At 43.9% G+C, this 21084-nt stretch overlaps 1 protein-coding gene across 1 annotated transcript in view; it reads left to right on the top strand.

Annotated features, from left to right (window-relative positions):
- The window catches only part of ACER3 (alkaline ceramidase 3), a 102671-nt gene that overhangs the window by 79015 nt on the left and 2572 nt on the right, over positions 1 to 21084 (top strand). Inside the window, exons 3-10 of the mRNA XM_068266671.1 lie at positions 1749 to 1801; positions 3517 to 3569; positions 6815 to 6896; positions 9360 to 9395; positions 13242 to 13300; positions 15126 to 15227; positions 19895 to 19999; positions 20147 to 20192. Of these exons, the coding sequence (XP_068122772.1) occupies positions 1749 to 1801; positions 3517 to 3569; positions 6815 to 6896; positions 9360 to 9395; positions 13242 to 13300; positions 15126 to 15227; positions 19895 to 19999; positions 20147 to 20192 (536 nt within the window). The remainder of the gene's footprint in view (positions 1 to 1748; positions 1802 to 3516; positions 3570 to 6814; positions 6897 to 9359; positions 9396 to 13241; positions 13301 to 15125; positions 15228 to 19894; positions 20000 to 20146; positions 20193 to 21084) is intronic.

Genomic DNA, 21084 nt, shown 5'->3' with positions numbered 1-21084 from the left:
ATGCGCACTGTGCCAGTTTGAAACATTTTAAAATATGTGGCGTTTATGGCTCTCAGCCAAAAAAGTTCCTGACCCCGGCATAGATGCTTCAGCAACATCCAGCTGAGCTGTTCTACAACCTAGCAGTTATACATACATTTTAATCCGGATTAAAGTACATGGCAAAAAGTCTTTTTACGCTACTTTTCTGCAATGTGTTTATTCAAGTGTAGACATGTGGAACTATTGTCAGCACTAGAACCAATGCCACATGAGTTAAAACTTACCGTTCTCGGCTCGTAAAACAAATGAATACTATAATTTGACTACATTTGTGCTTAATGTAATTACAATTTAATGAAGATTATACAGTACTGCTAGATTCTACATATACATTCAGGGCAGATGTAAAGTCGTGCGCATGGAATGCAGAGGCGATGTGGGTTTGCTGCAAATCCGGCTCAAGTGGTGCTTAAAGAAATAAGTAAATAGAGAAAGATTACACCTCTGTACATTAAAGAGGAACTTAATGTGCCCATACACTTAGTCGATTTCCCGCCAATAGACAGCAGATTCGATCACTGCGATCGAATCTGCTGTGTTAAATCGATGCGCAAACGCTGACCGTTTGACTAATTTCCGTCCGAGATCGATCGATCAATCTGTCCGCGTGGAAAATTTCGATCGAACGGCAACGGGTCGGGAGTGAGTCAATAGCGGCATTCGCATTTCCAACGACCGACTCTAGTGGCAATACATTACCTGTTCCGCCGGCGCGTGTCAACGCTGCTCCTTCTCCGCTGGTTTCTGGCTGGCTTCACTTACTTCCTGTCGGGAGAAGTTTAAATAGTAGAGCGCCCTTTACTGTTTAAACTTCCCCGACAAAAAGTAAAGTGAAGCCCGGAGCGGAGAAGAGACAGCAAAGACCGGGGGACACGCGCCGGCCGGATCAGGTAATGTATGCGGGGGGGGGGGGGGGGGGCCGGATCAGGTAATGTATGCGGGGTTTGTCGGGCGGTTGGGCAGCGGCAGTTCCACTGATTGTGAATCGATTTCATAGTGAAATCCATTCAAAATCTGTTTGTAGTGCAGGCAGCCAATAGATCCCTCTTTGATCAGATTCGATCACAGAGGGATCTATCTGCTGGTCGATCTGGTGGCAATCGACCAGTGTATGGCTACCTTAAGATACAGGATTTAACTTCATCTCAATCAGTAGCCGATACCCCTTTTCCCACCAGAAATCTTTACCTTTTTCTAAAATAGATCATCAGGGGGGTCTGTATGGCTGATATTGTGGTGAAACCCCTCCCACAGTATGATGTCATAACCATGGTCCTGACAGTTTCCTGTCTGAACCTTTTGCATTGTAGGAAATAACAACTTTTTCCAACTGCCAAGCAAGCAGTATCTGTGTATAGAACTCTCAGTAACAAACATTCCGTATAGATCGCCTGGCAGAACTAAAGCGGTCACCAGCTGTGATACATTTCAGGATGTAAATCTGGGAGAGGAAAGATTTTACAATGGGCAAACACTGACTAAATAATCTATAAATATTGTAAAAAAAAAAAAACAATTTTATTTGTTCTTTTCACTACAGGTCCTCTTTAAGCCGAATGCCACCTCTCCCCCTCCAGCTCTGCACATGGGTGGTGGGAAAATGGTAGAGGGGTGTTGCTATAATCTTCTTTAGTTCTCTTTTAAATATAGGACTGTTTATCCATCGTGCGCTCTGTAGTAATCCTCTGTGTTTCTTGTGTCCGCAGCTGTGGGGATGGGTTCCTGGTGGTTCCACATGACTCTACAGTATGAAATGCAGGTAACGTCTAATTGTTAATCAGCCACCTCTTTGCCTACGGTAAAACAAAGCCCTTGCAGCTTATTTGCTTCAGGGCATAAAGGCGACTAGCGGGCCCTAGTTATGCCGGTTATACCTGCTGCTGTTCAGTCAGGCTCAAGACATAAGACTGAAATTCTAGTTCACATATTCACAGCTAGCTATCCTTGATATCGGGCCGTCCTGTGTCCCACCGACCAGCAGATTGTGTGTAGCACTGTGTATGTAGGCTGCTCAGACGCCACATCCAGTGTACTGTGTAAAGCCCCAGTCTTAGCCAATCATTTGTCTGGTGTGTGACACGCCTCCTAAGCCTCTGCTCCTTGGGGGAGGATTTGTTATAGCACTGCCCCCTGGCTGACCCAAGCTGTACACCAGCAATGCAGATTGCCCGGCTGTCCTGACAATCCTCTGCCTCTGTTACTTTTAGCCATATATCCTGAACAAGCATGCAGGGCTGCAAGGCAACTATCATTGTTTAAAAGGAAGTAAATATGGCGGCCTCCAGGTTCCCTAAAAAAAACAGTGTGGTTCTGCTTTTCCTCTACCTCTGATTGTTAATGAGAACCTGAGGTGAAAGGGTTATGTAGGTTGACATGTTGTTGTTTTTTTAAATAATGCACGTTGCCTGGCTGTCTTGCTGATCCTTTGCTACTTTAAGCCATATACCCTGAACAAGCATGCAGATCAGGTGCTTCTGTCAAAAACCTTACTGGATTAGCTGCATGTTTGCTTCAGGTGTGTGGTTTAGACCCTACTGACCAGAAAGATCAGCAGGACTGCCAAGCAACTGGCATTGTTTAAAAGTAAATAAATATGGCAGCTTCCATGTGTCTCACACCTCGGATTCCTTTAGAAGCAACTGACACAGAACGATTATGCAGATCAGGTGCACTGACTGACATCTGACTAGGGATGATCAATGAGATTATTATTATTTAGTATTGATGTAGTGCCGACCTCTTCCGCAGCGCTGTACAGAGTATATAGTCTTGTCACTAACTGTCTCTCAGATGGGCTCACAATGTAATCCCTACAATAGTCATATGTCTATATATGTATCGTATAGTGTATGTATCGTAGTCTGGGGCCAATTTAGGGGGAAGCCAATTAACTAATTTGTATGTTTTTAGGATGTGGGAGGAAACCGGAATGCCCAGAAGAAACCCACACAGACCCAGGAGGCACATATAAATGCCGTACAGATGTTGACCTGGCTGGGATACGAACCGGGGACCCAGAAATGCAAATAATTTTGAGTTGATGCAGGATTATGCAAATTTATACAGGATTTGATTGGTTCATATTCAAACTGCATAAATTTGTATGCAAAATGTATATGTTGCTGCATCAACTCAAAATTATTTGTATCCCATTGACCATCCCCTGCATCTGACCACACAAATGTATATGCTTGTTTCAGGGGTGTGATTCAGAGAATATCCAAGCCAGGAACAGCAGCAGGACAGCCGAGATGTGGACTAGGGGGGTGGCAGCAGCATCAGCACAGCTTGCGCTAGTGACAGGAGGAAATAGTAGGGGGGAGTGTAGGGGAAGAGGGCTGCATGAAAAGTGTATGAGGTCTGCAAGTGGCCAGCCCCACAACTAAACAGCATGATTTGATTGGTCTGGACCTAGACTCACTATAAGCCGGCAAGCTGCTGTGGAATAACCTGCTCCCTTTATCTTCTTTTCAGCTGCTGGATGAATTGCCCATGATCTACAGCTGCAGTGTCTTCGTCTACTGCCTGTGAGTAGCTCTATAACGTTTTACACCACCAATGCCAGAATGAGCAGAACCAACTCCGCCTCTTGTAACACCTGCACATGTACACAACCAACCGATACAGCTCCGCCTCCTGTAATACCAACACTGTACATGTACACGCCTAACCGATACAACTCCGCCTCCTGTAATACCAACACTGTACATGACCAACCGATACAGCTCCGCCTCCTGTAATACCAACACTGTACATAACCAACCTATACAACCCCGCCTGCTGTAATACCAACACTGTACATGTACAGTGGTGTGAAAAACTATTTGCCCCCTTCCTGATTTCTTATTCTTTTGCATGTTTGTCACACTTAAATGTTTCTGCTCATCAAAAACCGTTAACTATTAGTCAAAGATAACATAATTGAACACAAAATGCAGTTTTAAAGGATGGTTTTTATTATTTAGTGAGGAAAAAAAACTCAAAACCTACATGGCCCTGTGTGGAAAAGTGATTGCCCCCCTTGTTAAAAAATAACTTAACTGTGGTTTATCACACCTGAGTTCAATTTCTGTAGTCACCCCCAGGCCTGATTACTGCCACACCTGTTTCAATCAAGAAATCACTTAAATAGGAGCTATCTGACACAGAGAAGTAGACCAAAAGCACCTCAAAAGCTAGACATCATGCCAAGATCCAAAGAAATTCAGGAACAAATGAGAACAAAAGTACTGTAATTGAGATCTATCAGTCTGGTAAAGGTTATAAAGCCATTTCTAAAGCTTTGGGACTCCAGCGAACCACAGTGAGAGCCATTATCCACAAATGGCAAAACATGGAACAGTGATGAACCTTCCCAGGAGTGGCCGGCGGACCAAAATTACCCCAAGAGCGCAGAGAAAACTCATCCGAGAGGCCACAAAAGACCCCAGGACAACATCCAAAGAACTGCAGGCCTCACTTGCCTCAATTAAGGTCAGTGTTCACAACTCCACCATGAGAAAGAGACTGAGCAAAAACGGCCTGCATGGCAGATATCCAAGGCACAAACCACTTTTAAGCAAAAAGAACATTAAGGCTCGTCTCAATTTTGCTAAAAAAACATCTCAATGATTGCCAAGACTTGTGGGAAAATACCTTGTGGATCGACGAGACAAAAGTTGAACTTTTTGGAAGGTGCGTGTCCTGTTAAATCTGTCGTAGAAGTAACACAGCATTTCAGCAAAAGAACATCATACCAACAGTAAAATATGGTGGTGGAAGTGTGATGGTCTGGGGTTGTTGTGCTGCTTCAGGACCTGGAAGGCTTGCTGTGATAGATGGAACAATGAATTCTACGGTCTACCAAAAAATCCTGAAGGAGAATGTCCGGCCATCTGTTTGTCAACTCAAGCTGAAGCGATCTTGGGTGCTGCAGCAGGACAATGGCCCAAAACACACCAGCAAATCCACCTCTGAATGGCTGAAGAAAAACAAAATGAAGACTTTGGAGTGGCCTAGTCAAAGTCCTGACCTGAATCCTATTGAGATGTTGTGGCATGACCTTAAAAAGGCGGTTCATGTTAGAAAACCCTCAAATAAAGCTGAATTACAACAATTCTGCAAAGATGAGTGGGCCAAAATTCCTCCAGAGCACTGTAAAAGACACATTGCAAGTTATCGCAAACGCTTGATTGCAGTTATTGCTGCTAAGGGTGGCCCAACCAGTTATTAGGTTCAGGGGGCAATTTCTTTTTCACACAGGGCCATGTAGGTTTTGAGGCTTTTTTCTCACTAAATAATAAAAACCATCATTTAAAACTGCATTTTGTGTTCAATTATGTTATCTTTAACTAATGGTTAACAGTTTTTGATGAGCAGAAACATTTAAGTGTGACAAACATGCAAAAGAATAAGAAATCAGGAAGGGGGCAAATAGTTTTTCACAACACTGTACATAACCAACCAATACAGCTCAGAAACACAGGAAGCACAGCATACTGCCAGAACCGTGGTCCTGATATCACACTGTGGGAGGGGTTTCACCACAATATCAGCCACACGGACCCCCCTGATGGAAAGGAAAAGATTTCTCATGGGAAAGGGGGTATCAGCTACTGACTGGGGTGAAGGTCAATCCTGGGTTACAGTTCCTCTTTTAAAGTAAATCTGAAGTGACTGTGGACAGAAAAAAAAATAGTCAGATACTGACCTATGCAGATGGAAGGCTCCAGATTTCATAGATTCATTTATAATGCTCACATTTCACATACCTTCAAGGCCTAACCTTACACCTTGGTGCCTGTGCTGGACTCCTGCAGGTACACCACTCCTGCAAGCCCAATATACTGTAGTAACAGAACGGAGACGGCACACAAATGGCTTCAGCAATTCAACTGCATTGAAAGCATACAGAGGCGCACCATATGTTTCGGGCGTAGTCCTTCCTCAAGTGTCATTTGACACCTGAGGAAGGGCTGTGCCCAAAACATGTGGTGTGCCTCTGTATGCTTTCAATGCAGTTGAATTGCTGAAGCCATTTGTGTGCCGTCTCCATTCTGTTACTCCAGATTTCATAAGTCTACCCCTCTTCCTGCTTTCGGCCCACGCCGTACCTCATTAAAATTCACGGCTTCGGAAGTCCTTGGCCAATTTTCATAAGATCTCGCGACCCCGAGTGTTTTCCAAAGACGGACCTGCTCTTCTCGGGAACGCAAATACTTCCGAAGCCTTTAGAGGTCTCCTACTAGTGTATTTTATCTGTTGGTGGAATACCTGAAAAGGAAGGATAATGGTGCACTGAGGGTACAGAGAGAGGGCCGGGAACACGCTATGGGATCCACAGCCTTCGTAGGTGAGTTTTTTTTGTTTTTTTTCTATGACAGTGGCTTCATTTTTACTTTGAATTTTTAGTTTTGTTTTGCATATGCTTGACCTACTAACACAATAGTGTACTTTGTTTTGAAGTGCTCACTAACACTGCCATCTACTGCTCTGATGTGCTCACTAACACTGCCATCTACTGTTCTGATGTGCTCACTAACACTGCCATCTACTGTTCTGATGTGCTCACTAACACTGCCATCTACTGTTCTGATGGGCTCACTAACACTGCCATCTACTGTTCTGATGTGCTCACTAACACTGCCATCTACTGTTCTGATGGGCTCACTAACACTGCCATCTACTGTTCTGATGTGCTCACTAACACTGCCATCTACTGGCTGCATTGTTGAATATGTTGAATATAAACCAAACCTTTAATTGTTCTTTTTTTTTTTTCTTATTCTTTCAGATATGAATGTTTCAAGAACAGAAATTCATATAATTATGTGTTGCTTGTTCTATTAGGACTTTTCAGTTTGATAGTAACACTAGTAAGTGATTTCCTCTTCCATCATGTGTCTGTGTGGGTGTATGTATGTGCATACTTGTGTCTGTGGATGCATGTATGTATGTCTGTATGTATGTGTACATGTATGTGTGTCTGTATGTACTTGGGATACTCGCAGCTGCTGCATTATGCAGGTCACACGCAGATTGTAATGCGATAGTTTATTTAGAGGAAGAGGGCTGCATGAAAAGTGTATGAGGTCTGCAAGTGGCCAGCCCCACATTTGACACTTGAGTAAGGACTACGCCCGAAACATGTGGTGCGCCTCTGTATGCTTTCAATGCAGTTGAATTGCTGAAGCCATTTGTGTGTCTGTGTGGGGGCATGTATGTATGTATGTCTGTATGTTTGTATGTGTACATGTATGTGTGTTTGTATGTACTTGGGATACTCGCAGCTGCTGCATTATGCAGGTCACACGCAGATTGTAATGCGATAGTTTATTTAGAGTCACTCAACGTTTTTTTTTTTCTTATTTTTTTTTTGGGAATGTCCAATCTGAATATTTCACAGGATTTACCGGTAATCGAATACCAAGATCATCGTTAAGAGATTATTTAGTTTAGTTTTGATTCTTTTTTTTTTTTTTGAATCTCTTTTTATTCCACATTTCATTTTTTAAAGCGGAACTGAAATAAACTAAAAAAAATATATGAGTTTCACTTACCTGGTCCCACACCACGGCTCCCCTTCACTTTGCGCAGGTCGTGTGCACTGCGCTGCCCTGGCCGCTGGCGTCCTCGTGATATTTTCTCGTACTGCACCTGCGCAGGATGCTTCTGGCTACGGGAACGCATACGAGGATATGCGGGGCCAGGACGCAGCGGTGGTCGACTTAGGAGTCTGCTTCCACTGCATGAAGAAAAGTGAACCACGGTGGGGGAACGGAGGATCGGTCCAGGACGGCGAGGGCATAGGGTGGCTGGAGGGGACTGGCAGAAGCCCCAGGTAAGTGAAACTCTTACAAATTTTTTTTTGTTTAGTTTATTTCAGTTCTGCTTTAAGCTAACAGACAATAAACTTATACATGAGGTGTTTCAGATTGCTCAGCAAGCTCATGGTCAACCAGAACTCCTAGGTGTGTGTAAGGGGCTGAGATGGACCCAAAAGCAGGGATGGTCGTAGTCAGCCAACTTCGCTACGCTGGAACTACGCGTAGTTTTACGCAATTACGCTTCGCCAAACTACGGCTTCACAATCAAATATTTATTTTGTATGCATTTCGTAGACTACGCGTTAAAATACGCTATTACGCGTAGTACGTAGCGTAGTTCATGCGGACGCTTATGCCATTATGCATAAAAATGTACGCATGAATTCCCCTGCAAAATGCTTGTACCAGTAACTCTTCTATGCGTACATTCCCCTTTCCAATGCGTAATTTTGTATGCATACAATCGTACGCGGAAAAATAGCCGCAAATAACGCATTCGTAGTTTACTTCGCAATACACATGAGAAATACACATAGGGGCGTAAACTACGCGTAACGGTACTTCGCTGTGTGTAAAATCGTACGCGTAGTTTTGAGACTTCGCCTACGAACTGCGATGCGTAGATGCGAAAATTCGCACTGGCGTAGTTTCTGCTCTTCCCTGCCCAAAAGCCACAATAATCCATGCACTGATGAGGATCAACCAATTGCGGAACAGTCTGTATGCATGTTGGATTATTATGGCTCTGTACAAATAACAAGCTGACACATCATTGCATTCCAGGGGATCTGGAGGTGTGTTTAGCTTTCAGGGACAGCAAATGATGATGTGCATATTCAGCAGTGATGCATTGTGGGAGATGATATAGGCTCACTCCAACCTGAGTTATCACAAATATCTTCTGTTTTAAGAAGGCAGATTTCTGTCTTACATTAGGCGTCTGTGAGAGACCGTATCGGATAAATTCTGTCCTCTGTAACTGTCTATCACTCTGGATATCCTGTTTGACATGAAAACTCTATATACGGTGGTTGATACACATTTCTCATTTCTCAACCACTTTGGATGGACCTTAAAGGACACCTGAAGTGAGAAGAATGTGGAGGCTGCCATATTGATTTCCTCTTATACAATACCAGTTGCCTGCCAGTCCTGTTGATCTTTCATGTATCAGTAGCATCTGAATCACACACCTTAAACCAACATGCAGAAAATGCGTAATCAGAGCACCTGATCTGCATGCTTATTCAGGGTCTATGGCTAAAGGTATTTGAGGCAGAGGTTCAGTAGGACAGCCAGGCAATGTGCATTGTTTAAAAATAAATAAATATGGTAGCCTCCATATACCTCTCTCACTAAATGCAAACAGTCAGTGCAAGGCTGGTTTTCAGGGTATGACCTCTGTTTTATCTCATGTGTGAAGTGTGTGAGTGGCAGGAATGTGTGTGTCTGTGTGTTACTGATATGTATGGGAATAGTTCCTTCATTAACCCTCATCCTCTGTCTTCTCAGGTTTACTTAAAATGGAAGGAGCCAGTATTCCACCAGGTACATTAGCTATTATTATTATTATTATTGTACATGTATGTAGTGCTGACATTTTCGGCAGCGCATGTCTTTAAAGGGAAGATAGCTTCCCTCAGTGGAGCTGACAATGTAATGTCCCTATCATGGATGAATGTTAAAGTTAAGGAATTGACTTGGGATTTGGAAGGAAGCCTATGCATTTATGTGGACAACATACAAACTCCATGTACATAGTGTCCCGGCCAGGATATGAGCATAGCGCGAACAAGGATGCGCGTGGCCAGGGAAAACAAAACTAACTAAGGATAGTCAAAACTAAGGATAGTCGAGGACCAGCGCAGGCACAGAACGGCTGCAGGGGGCTTGGGGAAGCCCCAGGTAAGTGAAACTTTTTTTTTTTTTTTTTTAATCACAGTTAAGGTTCCCTTAAAAGGAACACAGATCACAGACCTGATCCAATGTAATCAGGACTCAGGTGATGCTCCGCCCCCCTCAGGCTCAGCCATGTTTCTGAAGTCTGTTGAAGCTCTACAGAAATCTCTGCCTGTGTTGCCAGGCCCATCCCCCAGCTCAGCAGCCTCTAATTAGGCCACAGCTGTCCAGCTGGAGGCGGGCCACAGCAAAGCAGATGGGGGTGGCCAGAGTTTTTTGTTAGGGATTTGAGAAGAAAATGCCCGCAATTCTGAGGTGGGCGGAGCGCTAACCTTCCTGGAGTAATTACCTCAGATCAGGTAAGTATTTATCCCTGAGACGTCTCTAGTCTTGTACAATTAAGACAGACCCCGGCATGGCAGGCTCTGTCTTTCTGACTTCAAGTCCTTAAAGGAAACATCAGGAGAATATAAACAAAAAAAATCAGATCTACTTACCTGGGGCTCTGCTCCAAGGCGGTCTCCTGGGGTCCCCCCATTGCAGCCGCCGACCTGGCCAGGTTAGCAGCCACTGCACATGCATGAGCACACGCTCAGGTGGCCGGGAGCTTTCTGCGCAGTCACAGTACTTCTGCGCCTGTACCAGAGGCGGACATAGGCCCTTACAGGCCGTGCAGCTGCAACGGGGCCCCATGTCCTTTAGGGCCCATGCCATTGCACCAGGCCTGATTATTCTCTAGGCTTTTCTCCGTGTATTTTTCTCCGAAAACTCAAGAGAAACCATGATAATAACTTGTACCCCAGCATAGCTCCCAAATGTCCTTCTTTTGGAGGACAGTCCCTCTTTGGGAGCCCTGTCCCTCTGTCCCTCTTTCCTCCTCGTTTGTCCCTCTTTCTATGCAAATATATATATTTCTCTACTAAAAAAATGTTTGATTGACTCTAAACTTTATTCCCATCCTTTAAATTGATGTTACTAATTTTAAAATGTTACTATGAAGGAAAATGAACCAGGATAGAAAGGACCAGTGTGGTTTGAATTATAAAATAACATATTTTTCTTGTTATATGCGTGACTAGGGGCGTGATCAGGGGTGTGGCAGGGGCGTGGCTTAAGTGTCCCTCTTTCTTATCTCAAAAAGTTGGGAGGTATGCCCCAGGCAGATACAAGTTTAAAATGTGTGCTACATGAATACAATACCTACAGAATGTGACCTAGGTACATGTACTTTTATCTTATCGGAATTGTTTGGATCCAACCATGATCTGTTATGACCACGCCCACTCGCATGGGGCCCACTTCATTTATTCTGCACAGGGGCTCATTGTTGGCTGTGCCCGCCACTGGCCTGTACAGAACTCACCAGGCTGCGTGCTCACACATGAGCAGTGGCTGCCAACCGGCTGGGTCGGTGGCTACTATGGGGGGACCCCGTAGGCCTCCAGGGACTGGAGGAAGCCCCAGGTAAGTAGATCTGATTGTTTTAATATTCCCCTGATGTTTCCTTAAAGCACCACTATCACGAAAAAAGTAGGCAGGTAAAATCTGACAGAACCGACAGGTTTTGGGCCAGTCCATCTCCTCATGGGGGATTCTCAGGGTTTTCTTTGTTTTCAACAGCATTTCCTGAATTGCAGTTTAACTGCCAAAATAATAAGATACCAGCCAGCCTCCCTTGTAGCTTAGGCTGAGGAGTGTTGTCTTGTTGCCCGGGATACGAGTGTTATTCTGTAGAGATATGAGCAGGGAACTTGGCTGCACAGAGCGCTGCTGGAGAGTAGAAGGCAGTGATTGACTTCAGAGGCCACAATGGCAGCTCTGGGAACCCACATCACACGCTCAGCACATCTGATAGCTGTTGTAGAACAATGAGCCCCTTCTGCAGCTGTGCGCCTGACCTTTCCCTGCACATGTCGGCTGTGTGAGAGGGTGGAGGATTCTGGGAAATCTCTCTTGCCTCATTATTTTATGATCCGCATCTGGATCCCATTGCTTACACTCGTACAATGCGTGTCTGTAGCAGACAGCTCAGAGGTGGCAAAACAGATGAGACCAACTTCTCCTGAACTCTGTACCCCAGGATTTAAAGCGAAACGAATGCCTTGCACTCTCTGTAGCATAAAACATACAGCTGTGAAGCGTAATTCTTATTTTGTACCATAAAAAAAGACATTAAAGTCTTCCTTTGATTTTCTATGGGTTTTAGTCACATAATTATGCCTTCAGTATGCTGCTGACTCAGGTTCTCAGTGATGTCATTGGTCTCTAGTGAATGGATAGGCTGCAGTCTCAGTGATGTCACTGGTCTCTAGTGAATGGATAGGCTGCATTCTCAGTGATGTCACTGGTCTCTAGTGGATGGATAGGCTGCATTCTCAGTGACGTCACTGGTCTCTAGTGAAGGGATAGGCTGCATTCTCAGTGACGTCACTGGTCTCTAGTGAAGGGATAGGCTGCATTCTCAGTGATGTCACTGGCCTCTAGTGAATGGATAGGCTGCATTCTCAGTGGTGTCACTGGTCTCTAGTGAATGGATAGGCTGCATTCTCAGTGATGTCACTAGTCTCTAGTGAACGGATAGGCTGCATTCTCTGTGATGTCACTGGTCTCTAGTGAAGGGATAGGCTGCATTCTCAGTGATGTCACTGGCCTCTAGTGAATGGATAGGCTGCATTCTCAGTGGTGTCACTGGTCTCTAGTGAATGGATAGGCTGCATTCTCAGTGATGTCACTAGTCTCTAGTGAACGGATAGGCTGCATTCTCTGTGATGTCACTGTTCTCTAGTGAATGGATAGGCTGCATTCTCAGTGATGTCACTGGTCTCTAGTGAATGGATAGGCTGCATTCTCAGTGATGTCACTGTTCTCTAGTGAATGGATAGGCTGCATTCTCAGTGATGTCACTGTTCTCTAGTGAATGGATAGGCTGCATTCTCAGTGATGTCACTGGTCTCTAGTGAATGGATAGGCTGCATTCTCAGTGATGTCACTGGTCTCTAGTGAATGGATAGGCTGCATTCTCAGTGATGTCACTGGTCTCTAGTGAATGGATAGGCTGCATTCTCAGTGATGTCACTGGTCTCTAGTGAATGGATAGGCTGCATTCTCAGTGATGTCACTGGTCTCTAGTGAATGGATAGGCTGCATTCTCAGTGATGTCACCAGGCTCTAGTGAATGGATAGGCTGCATTCTCAGTGATGTCACCAGGCTCTAGTGAATGGATAGGCTGCATTCTCAGTGATGTCACCAGGCTCTAGTGAATGGATAGGCTGCATTCTCAGTGATGTCACTCTTTTCTAGTGAATGGATAGGCTACATTCTCAGTGATGTCACTGGTCTCTAGTGACAGGAGAGGAGGTGTCTGCATGTCTTATCGTAGCCTATCGCATTCTGCGTTTCCCTGTGTTCCTGCAGTTGTTGTACAGTACATATAGACAGATGTATCTTCCATCATGCTGAATGTGTAACTGTGCTGTGCTTCTCTCCCCTCTCAGGTTATGTACGGCATACTGGTGTCGTTCCTGGTCCTCCGATCTGTGTATATAGTTTCCTGGTAAGTCTGCATGGCTCCTAATGGAAATGTGTGATTATTAATTATACAGTATGGGGGTTTTACCGAACTGTGACTTATTTTTCTCAAGAAATATCAAATGTGGCTTTAGGCTATGTTCACATTATAAATCGCCAGCGCTGTCGCAACCGCTGAGCCATTTCTTGAGAGTTTGATGATGACGTCACGACGTGGGTCGCCATGGCGACGGTAGAAGCCCTCCAGGAAATCCCGTTCAGAACGGGATTTCCGGACGGGCCATTGCGCCGGCGGCGATCAGAGGGGTGGGAGGGATGCCGCAGGGAGGGGGGAATCATGTAACTAGCGCTAGGCTAGCTACATGAACGAGAAAAAAAAATATATGCAAAAAACGTTCCGTGGAAATCAGAACGCCAGGCAGGTTAAAGCGCTTTATCTTGCGCTTGGAAAAGTGCTTTTGTAAGCGCTTTTGCTGAGCGATTCTTTTTTCATTTCCTGACATTAGTCAGGAAGTGAACTCTGACCCGGCAATGAATAAATACAATTTATTTACTCATAAAAGCGCTTGGGAAATCACTATACAAATCGCTTTTTCAAGCGCTTTGCGATTTCCCTATTCCTTCCATTGAGCCAAAGCGCTCAGAAAATGGTACATGTAGCGCGTTTGCGATTTTAGTAAAATCGAAACGCGCATATATGAACACTTTCATAGGGAGTCATTGCACAAGTGTTTTTTGGGGTGATTTTCTAAAATCACCAGCGCTTAAAAAAACCTGCATGCTTGTTTCTGGTGTGATTCAAACACTACTGCAGCCAAATAGACCAGCAGGGCTGTCAAGCAACTGGTATTGTTTAAAGTAGACCTGAACTCAGAACTTCCTCTCTTCTCTAAAAGATAAAGAACAACATAATAACCTTTAAAGAATAACATTTCTTTGTTACCACTTACAGAACTCCTGCAATAAGTCTGCAGTGTCTACTTCCTGCTTTCATGAAAGCAGACAAAGGGCTAACATCGCATGTTTACGTATAAGCTGTGTCTGCCAAAACTGCCAAATTTCTGAGCTGACTCAGCTGAGAGATCAAATTACACTTGCAATTACTTACAGATGAGGAGTAATTAGGCTCTTCTCGCTAAATACACAAAGGATGCACTTCTCTCTGTTTTCCTTGTGTCTTGTGCAAGCGTTCAGGTCCTTTTTATGAGAAAATAAATATGGCAGACTCCATATTCTAACCAAGACCCGAAACAATGCCTGAAAAGTAATATTATGTTAAAAAGTTAGTCTTAAAGAGACACTGAAGCGAAAAACAATTAGGATATTATGATTTGTATGCGTAGTACAGATAAGAAACAAAACATTAAGATCAGACACATCAGTCTAATTGTTTCCAGTACAGGAAGAGTTAAGAAACTCCAGTTATCTCTATGCAAAAAAGCCATTAAGCTCTAAGACTTTCAAAGTCTTGGAGAGGAGTGTTATCTGACTTTTATTATCTCAACTGTAAGTAAACAAATGTCTTTTTCTCTGCCAGAGGAGAGGTCATTAGTTCAGACTGCTCTGAAAGAATCATTTTGAATGCTGAGTGTTGTGTAATCTGCACATATTATAGAATGATGCAATGTTAGAAAAAACACTATATACCTGAAAATAAAAGTATGAGAATATTTTCTTTGCTGCTAATCTTCTAGTAATTATTCATAGTCCACAACCAATTCATTATATCATATATTTTTTTTCGCTTCAGTGTCTCTTTAAGACATTGTTAATAACTTTGCCATTTGATATCTCAGTTTGACGTTACTTCTTCAATGACCGTATTTTGACACTGGTTTGTTACCTTGCAGGGTATATCCCTGGCTCAGAGGTCTGGCCTACACCTCGTTAGGAGTGTTTTTATTGGGATTTATACTGTGGAATGTGGACAACATCTTCTGTGACACCTGGAGGTAAGTTGTATGGCCGTAATACAAATATCAAACTTGGTTAATCACAGAGCTGCCTGGTTAGCATTCCATAACTTCAGGTATACTGTCGGTTATTGGATCAAAGCTAAACGCTGGTTTATGTTGTAATAATAAGTGTGTGTGGATTTTCATTCCTTGTCAAGATCTACCGGTCATCCCCAGAGTCCATCTCAAAACCTTTGAAGCCAGAATTTTCTGTCATGCTGCTCCTACTCTTTGGAATTGCTTACTAAGCTCAATATCGACAGCTCCATCCCCGGCGCTGTTTAAATCCAATTTGAAGGGCCACTTTTTTAGCCTGGCATTATGTAGATTTTCCCTCTGATATAATCCCCCTGCCATTAGAGGCTGAACTGAAACATACTATGTGGTCGGAGTCCTGTGAGGGAAAAACACTTTTAACCGTTATGCAGGATTTCCAGGCAAATGAATGTGTGAAACTAACACTACTTACCCACCTGGGCTGCTGCTAGGCAACCACAGTATCAGGCAGATGGAGAATTCCATCTCCACATAGATTGGGTATCCTCTTCAGGATAGGTTTTTTTTTTTTTTATGTGGTGCACAGAGGTTACTGGTTGTATAGTCTGCACTTTCTCATGAAGGGGACCCCCCGTGGCCTCGAAACAATTGTCAATCTGTGTGTTGACTTGAGATGTGAAGAATAAATACTTCGGAATTTACAAATTGGTGTGCTAACCGACTTTGGACTTTGTTCTTCAGGATAGGTTGGGTCGCATTCCAGAAAAGGGACCAGTGGCGTAGCAATAGGGGTTGCAGAGGTAGCCACCTCATTTGGGCCAGAGGGGCCCCTTAGGGCCCTCCCTCAACTGCAGTATTAGCTCTTTATTGGTCCTGTGCTTGTAATAGTAGATAATTGGTAATAACAGAGGTGCCAAATTAGAATAAAATAGTTAAAAACCGTTTAGATGGAGGGGGGTAGGTGGACACCACCCTCAGGTATGCAATGATCAGCCAATGAGTCGTTATAAATAAATGATAAAATGTATTATGAACTCTCCAGGTATGCAATGCGTTTCACGGGTCAACTGCCCACTTCATCAGGCAATCAAAGATTGGAGATACACACTCACAGTAGGTGCTTGGCCCAGCTATCTACACAGCAGTGTGTATCTCCAATCTCTGATTGCCTGATGAAGCGGGCGGTTGACCCGTGAAACGCGTTGCATACCTGGAGAGTTTATAATAAAAGTTATTATTTATTTATAACGACTCATTGGCTGATCATTGCATACCTGAGGGTGGTGTCCACCTACCCCCCTCCATCTAAACGGTTTTTAATTATTTTATTCTAATTTGGCGCCTCTGTTATTACCAATTATCTACTGATCTAGTCCACCTCTGGTGGAGGGGTGTATCCCCTTTTTCTTCCTGTCTACAGAGAGCGACTTCTTATACCAGAGTGGGGTCAGGTCATAATTCTCCCCACCTGCAAATCCAGTGGTTGCCTTTGCGGTAACCCAGACTTGTGAGTATATCTTTCTCATACTTCGTGTCATGCCCCTTTGTTCCTGACATACTACACTATATTGGGCTCTCGGTTTTTCACCTTTGTATTCCTGTGCTTGTAATAATCACTTCTATAATAGACAAAGAATGGAGATGCTGGCACCACCGGTGCATAACCCAGGGGAGCAGGAATACCGGGTCTCAATGCAAACAAAAGAAAAAGATGTTCCGCTGCACCGTGGGTTGGGTATAAAGCAATCTTCAGTTTATTGACACATCAGTAGATACACATATGGCTCACGCGTATTGGAGCTCACACTGGCTCATGATTAAGGAGCCAGTGTGAGCTCCGATATGCGTGAGCCATATGTGTATCTACTGATGTGTCAATAAACTGAAGATTGCTTTATACCCAACCCACGGTGCAGCGGAACATCTTTTTCTTTTGTAATCACTTCTATAGATGCTTTGAATGCTAATAATCAAATACAAGCTGCTCCCAAAGCCCTTCTTGCACCTCTGGCACTGTGGTTGTCCTTGGCAGGTTCTGGTGTGCCGTATTCATTATGTATAAAGTGCTGGGGGGGGGCCCATGTATAACTCGCACCGGGGCTCCTAAGCTACGCCACTGAAAGGGACCACTAGATAATTATCATAGGGGATGTCAGATCAAATCTAGATGTCCCTGGGGAGGAAGGGGAAAACTGTGCACAAAATGGGAGGCGTTGTCAAAGTGTTCGGGGCATCTGTTTATCAAATGCAGCGCCATACTTCACCCCACATCATTGTGCGTCATAAAAAGAAACATCAGGCTATAAACTAAATGCTGAAGTATTGCATTCAAATAGTAAGCATGGCATCCATGTGTAGTGATGTGTGGTGTGCAGCTACTGACCCCCTTCCATTGCAGTGTACGCTGGGATACATGCAGTATGCACTTCTATAATTAGACCCGTAAGCCTCTTTAATATCTTTTGGTACCCATACACGGTACAATAAAAACGTTAAATTTTCCCATTTATTCGATCAAAACTATCAAATCAAATGAATGTTTAAAATGATCTTTTTTTTGGGATTAAGAAAAAAGACTCGATTATCCCATTCTTTCAATAAAAATCGGATCAGACATGTTGAAAAAAATCTTTATATTTGATCTAACGGAATAATCGAACAAAATTATCTAATCGAAAAAAAAAATGAAAAAATGGTACCATGTATGGACACCATTAGGATGTCAGAGCTTATGTAGCAGTAAGAAAGGGTCCATACACACATCCAATTTTGATTGGCCAATTATATAAGTTCATTGTAGTATGAAACCTAACAGGGTTTGAAGACTATGAACAGATTGAGTAGGTAAGCTCTTACTCTACAGGAAGGTGGTAAAATTGGTCAGTAATTAGCCAATTAAAATGGGATGTGTGTATGCACCTTAATGGTACAATCTCTTGAGCAATCGGCCATACGATCGATCAGATCGGATGCAACTAATAGTGCCGATTGACAACAAACAATTCATTTCTTGATCCAAATTTCGGAACAATTCTTTTAGTTTGCCTCCCTCTGTTGGTGGGCCTGAACGATTGTTCGGGAAATTGAATCGTTAATGGGCAACTTACAGACAATCAAGCACCATTAATTTTTTTTTAAATTAACCTCCTCATAAGGGAGGTTCTTAAAGAGGGATTGTCAGACATAAAATCAAATTCCATTTACCCACTGCTCTGTGTTTAATATGTAGTCTACATCCTGACCCTGCATTGCAAGCATTCCAGTATAATCATAAATGTAAATGTTTCTGCTGTAATGGATCTTATCTCATTCAGTCTGGCTCCTGTCTGGTACATTGTCCACCAGAAGGAAACTTATCTCCCCTCCCACATTCCTGCTCATCACTGATTGGCTGAGGGCAGTTCAGTGTGACAGGCTGAGAAGGGAGAAGCTGCTGAAATATCTATGCTGTGCTCACATGTGTGTACAAAGCAAGCTAGATATGACAGTGCAGTTTCTCTGAGGAAAAAAAAGATTAAAGGGGCACTATGGCGAAAAATTGTAAAATTTTAAAGAGATCCCGAGGTGGGGTTCTGACAATGCTATCTGCACACAGAGGCTGGGTCTGCTTATATTGCACAGCCTCTGTTGCTATGTAGTGTCCCCCCAGGCCCCCCCCCCCCCCTGCGCTCTGCTATGCCCCGATAAATCACAGCCGCGCTGTCGACACGCAGCATGTCGCAGCGGGCTGTGTTTACCTATTAGTGTCACTCTTGCCGCTCCCCGCCTCCTGCATAGCTCCGATCCCTGCCCGCGTCCCTTCCCTCCATGCTGATTGGAGGGAAGGGACGCGGGCGGGACCGGAGCTATGCAGGAGGCGGGGGGAGAGGCGAGAGTGACAGCTGCAGATCTACACAGCCCGCTGCCTGTGGACAGCATGGCTGTGATTTCTGGGGGACAGCAGAGCGCAGGGGGAACTTAGGGGGGATTGAGATAGCAACAGAGGCTGGGCAGTATAAGCAGACCCAGCCTCTGTGTGCGGATAGCATTGTCAGAACCCCACCTCGGGTTCTCTTTAAATATGTGCAAACATAGACAAATAAGAAGTGCATTTTTTACAGAGTAAAATGAGCCATAAATTACTTTTCTCCTATGTTCCTGTCACTTACAGTAGGTAGTAGAAATCTGACATAAGCGACAGGTTTTGGACTAGTCCATCTCTTCATGGGGGATTCTCAGCAAGGCTTTTATTCTTTATAAAGATATTCCCTAAAAAGGATTTAAACAATGATGCTGGCCGGCTTCCCTGCTCGCTACACCGTTTCTTGGCAGTTGGACAGAGCAACTGCCATTCACTAAGTGCTTTTGAAAATAAATAATTCCCTGAGAATCCCCCATAAAGAGATGGACTAGTCCAAAACTTATTACTTCTGTTAGATTTCTACTACCTGCTGTAAGTGACAGCAATATAGGAGAAAAGTAAGTTATGGCTCATTTTACTCTGGAAAAAAACATACTTCTTTTTTGTATATGTTTACACATATTTTTAATTTTACAATTTTTCGCCATAGTTCCCCTTGAAGGAAGGAAATGACATCAGGATGTGGCTTTAGTCGCCCTTTGAATGAAAGGAAATTGGGATAAGTAAATGGTGGTCAGCTGACTGGTGTTGCTTTGTCTTCTTGCAGGAGTGTGCGGCAGAAGATGCCCCCAGTGGTCGGAGCAGTAACACAGTTCCATGCCTGGTGGCATATACTGACCGGACTGGGCTCCTACCTGCACATTTTATTTAGGTAATTGCACCATTATTCCCTGAGTGTATTTATCATCTAAGTGAACCAGCCCATAGTGCTTTTGGAAAAATAATATGCAACACTGTTATAGAAATAAATCCGAAAGTGCAGTTTGTTGGTTTTATTGTTTGTTTGTTTTTATTGCAGTTTATACACGCGAGCCCTCTTCCTCAAATGTCGACCAAAGGTGAAGGTGAGTATACTTCCTACTTTCTGTAGGTCATTTCTGGCTTCAAGTATTTGCTGCCTCCCCTCCCCAATTTCTCACGCTTGCGCGCTTAGGGCCCGTTTCCACTGGCGCTTACCACGCTGAATCCGCAGTGTTTCCCCGCAGGCAAATCACGCAGGGAAACTCTGCAATAGTACACAATGGCATCACTGGCCAAATTGCTTGCGCTAGCGATTCGGCCGATATTTCCATCCGAAATGGTGCTGGAGGCTGCGAATACCATATATACCCGGACTGGGGGTGAGGTCAGCACCATCTTGCATGCTGAAGCTCTGCCCCCCTGTACGCACACCATGTTATTGCATGTCGCTGCGTGCTACTGGAGGGGATAAGAGTGTCCACATAGGGTGACGCCATGCCGGACCAGATCTGGCAGCAGCGCCCACTCAGCAAGCCCAAATGTGCCCCTGTAATATTTACAGTATGTGACGTAGCAGCGCTGGATGGGGGGGAGCGAACAGTTTTGGACTTTGTTCGAAACTTTGATCTGAAGAAGATGACACTGTGCCAGATTTTATCAACATCAGCAGCCACTTTTTCCTATGTCGGATTCATAAAGCGACACCCATGCTAACCTAGAAATAAAAAAACACATACGGTATATAAGTAGGTAAATACTAGTTCTACTTGCATATCAGATGTATTGCTCTGTCCATGTTATTCTTGTGAATTTTATTAAGGAAAAGCAGAGAATCCTATTTTAGACAGTTTCCATCTCGGTTACCTTTGAGCTCCTGACATCATTTCCTCCCTCACTAATTTTTTCTCCTCTTGCTAATTGTATATTCGTTACCCGCCCTCCTCCCAGAGTCTTCAGACACTCCCACTGAGGTCTATACTAGGGAGTGCACTGTCT

The sequence above is a fragment of the Hyperolius riggenbachi genome, chromosome 2 (genome assembly GCF_040937935.1).
Source record: "Hyperolius riggenbachi isolate aHypRig1 chromosome 2, aHypRig1.pri, whole genome shotgun sequence".
NCBI classification, from domain to species: domain Eukaryota; kingdom Metazoa; phylum Chordata; class Amphibia; order Anura; family Hyperoliidae; genus Hyperolius; species Hyperolius riggenbachi.
Note: the sequence above shows the minus strand (reverse complement) of the source record. Positions and strands in the feature narration are given on the sequence as shown.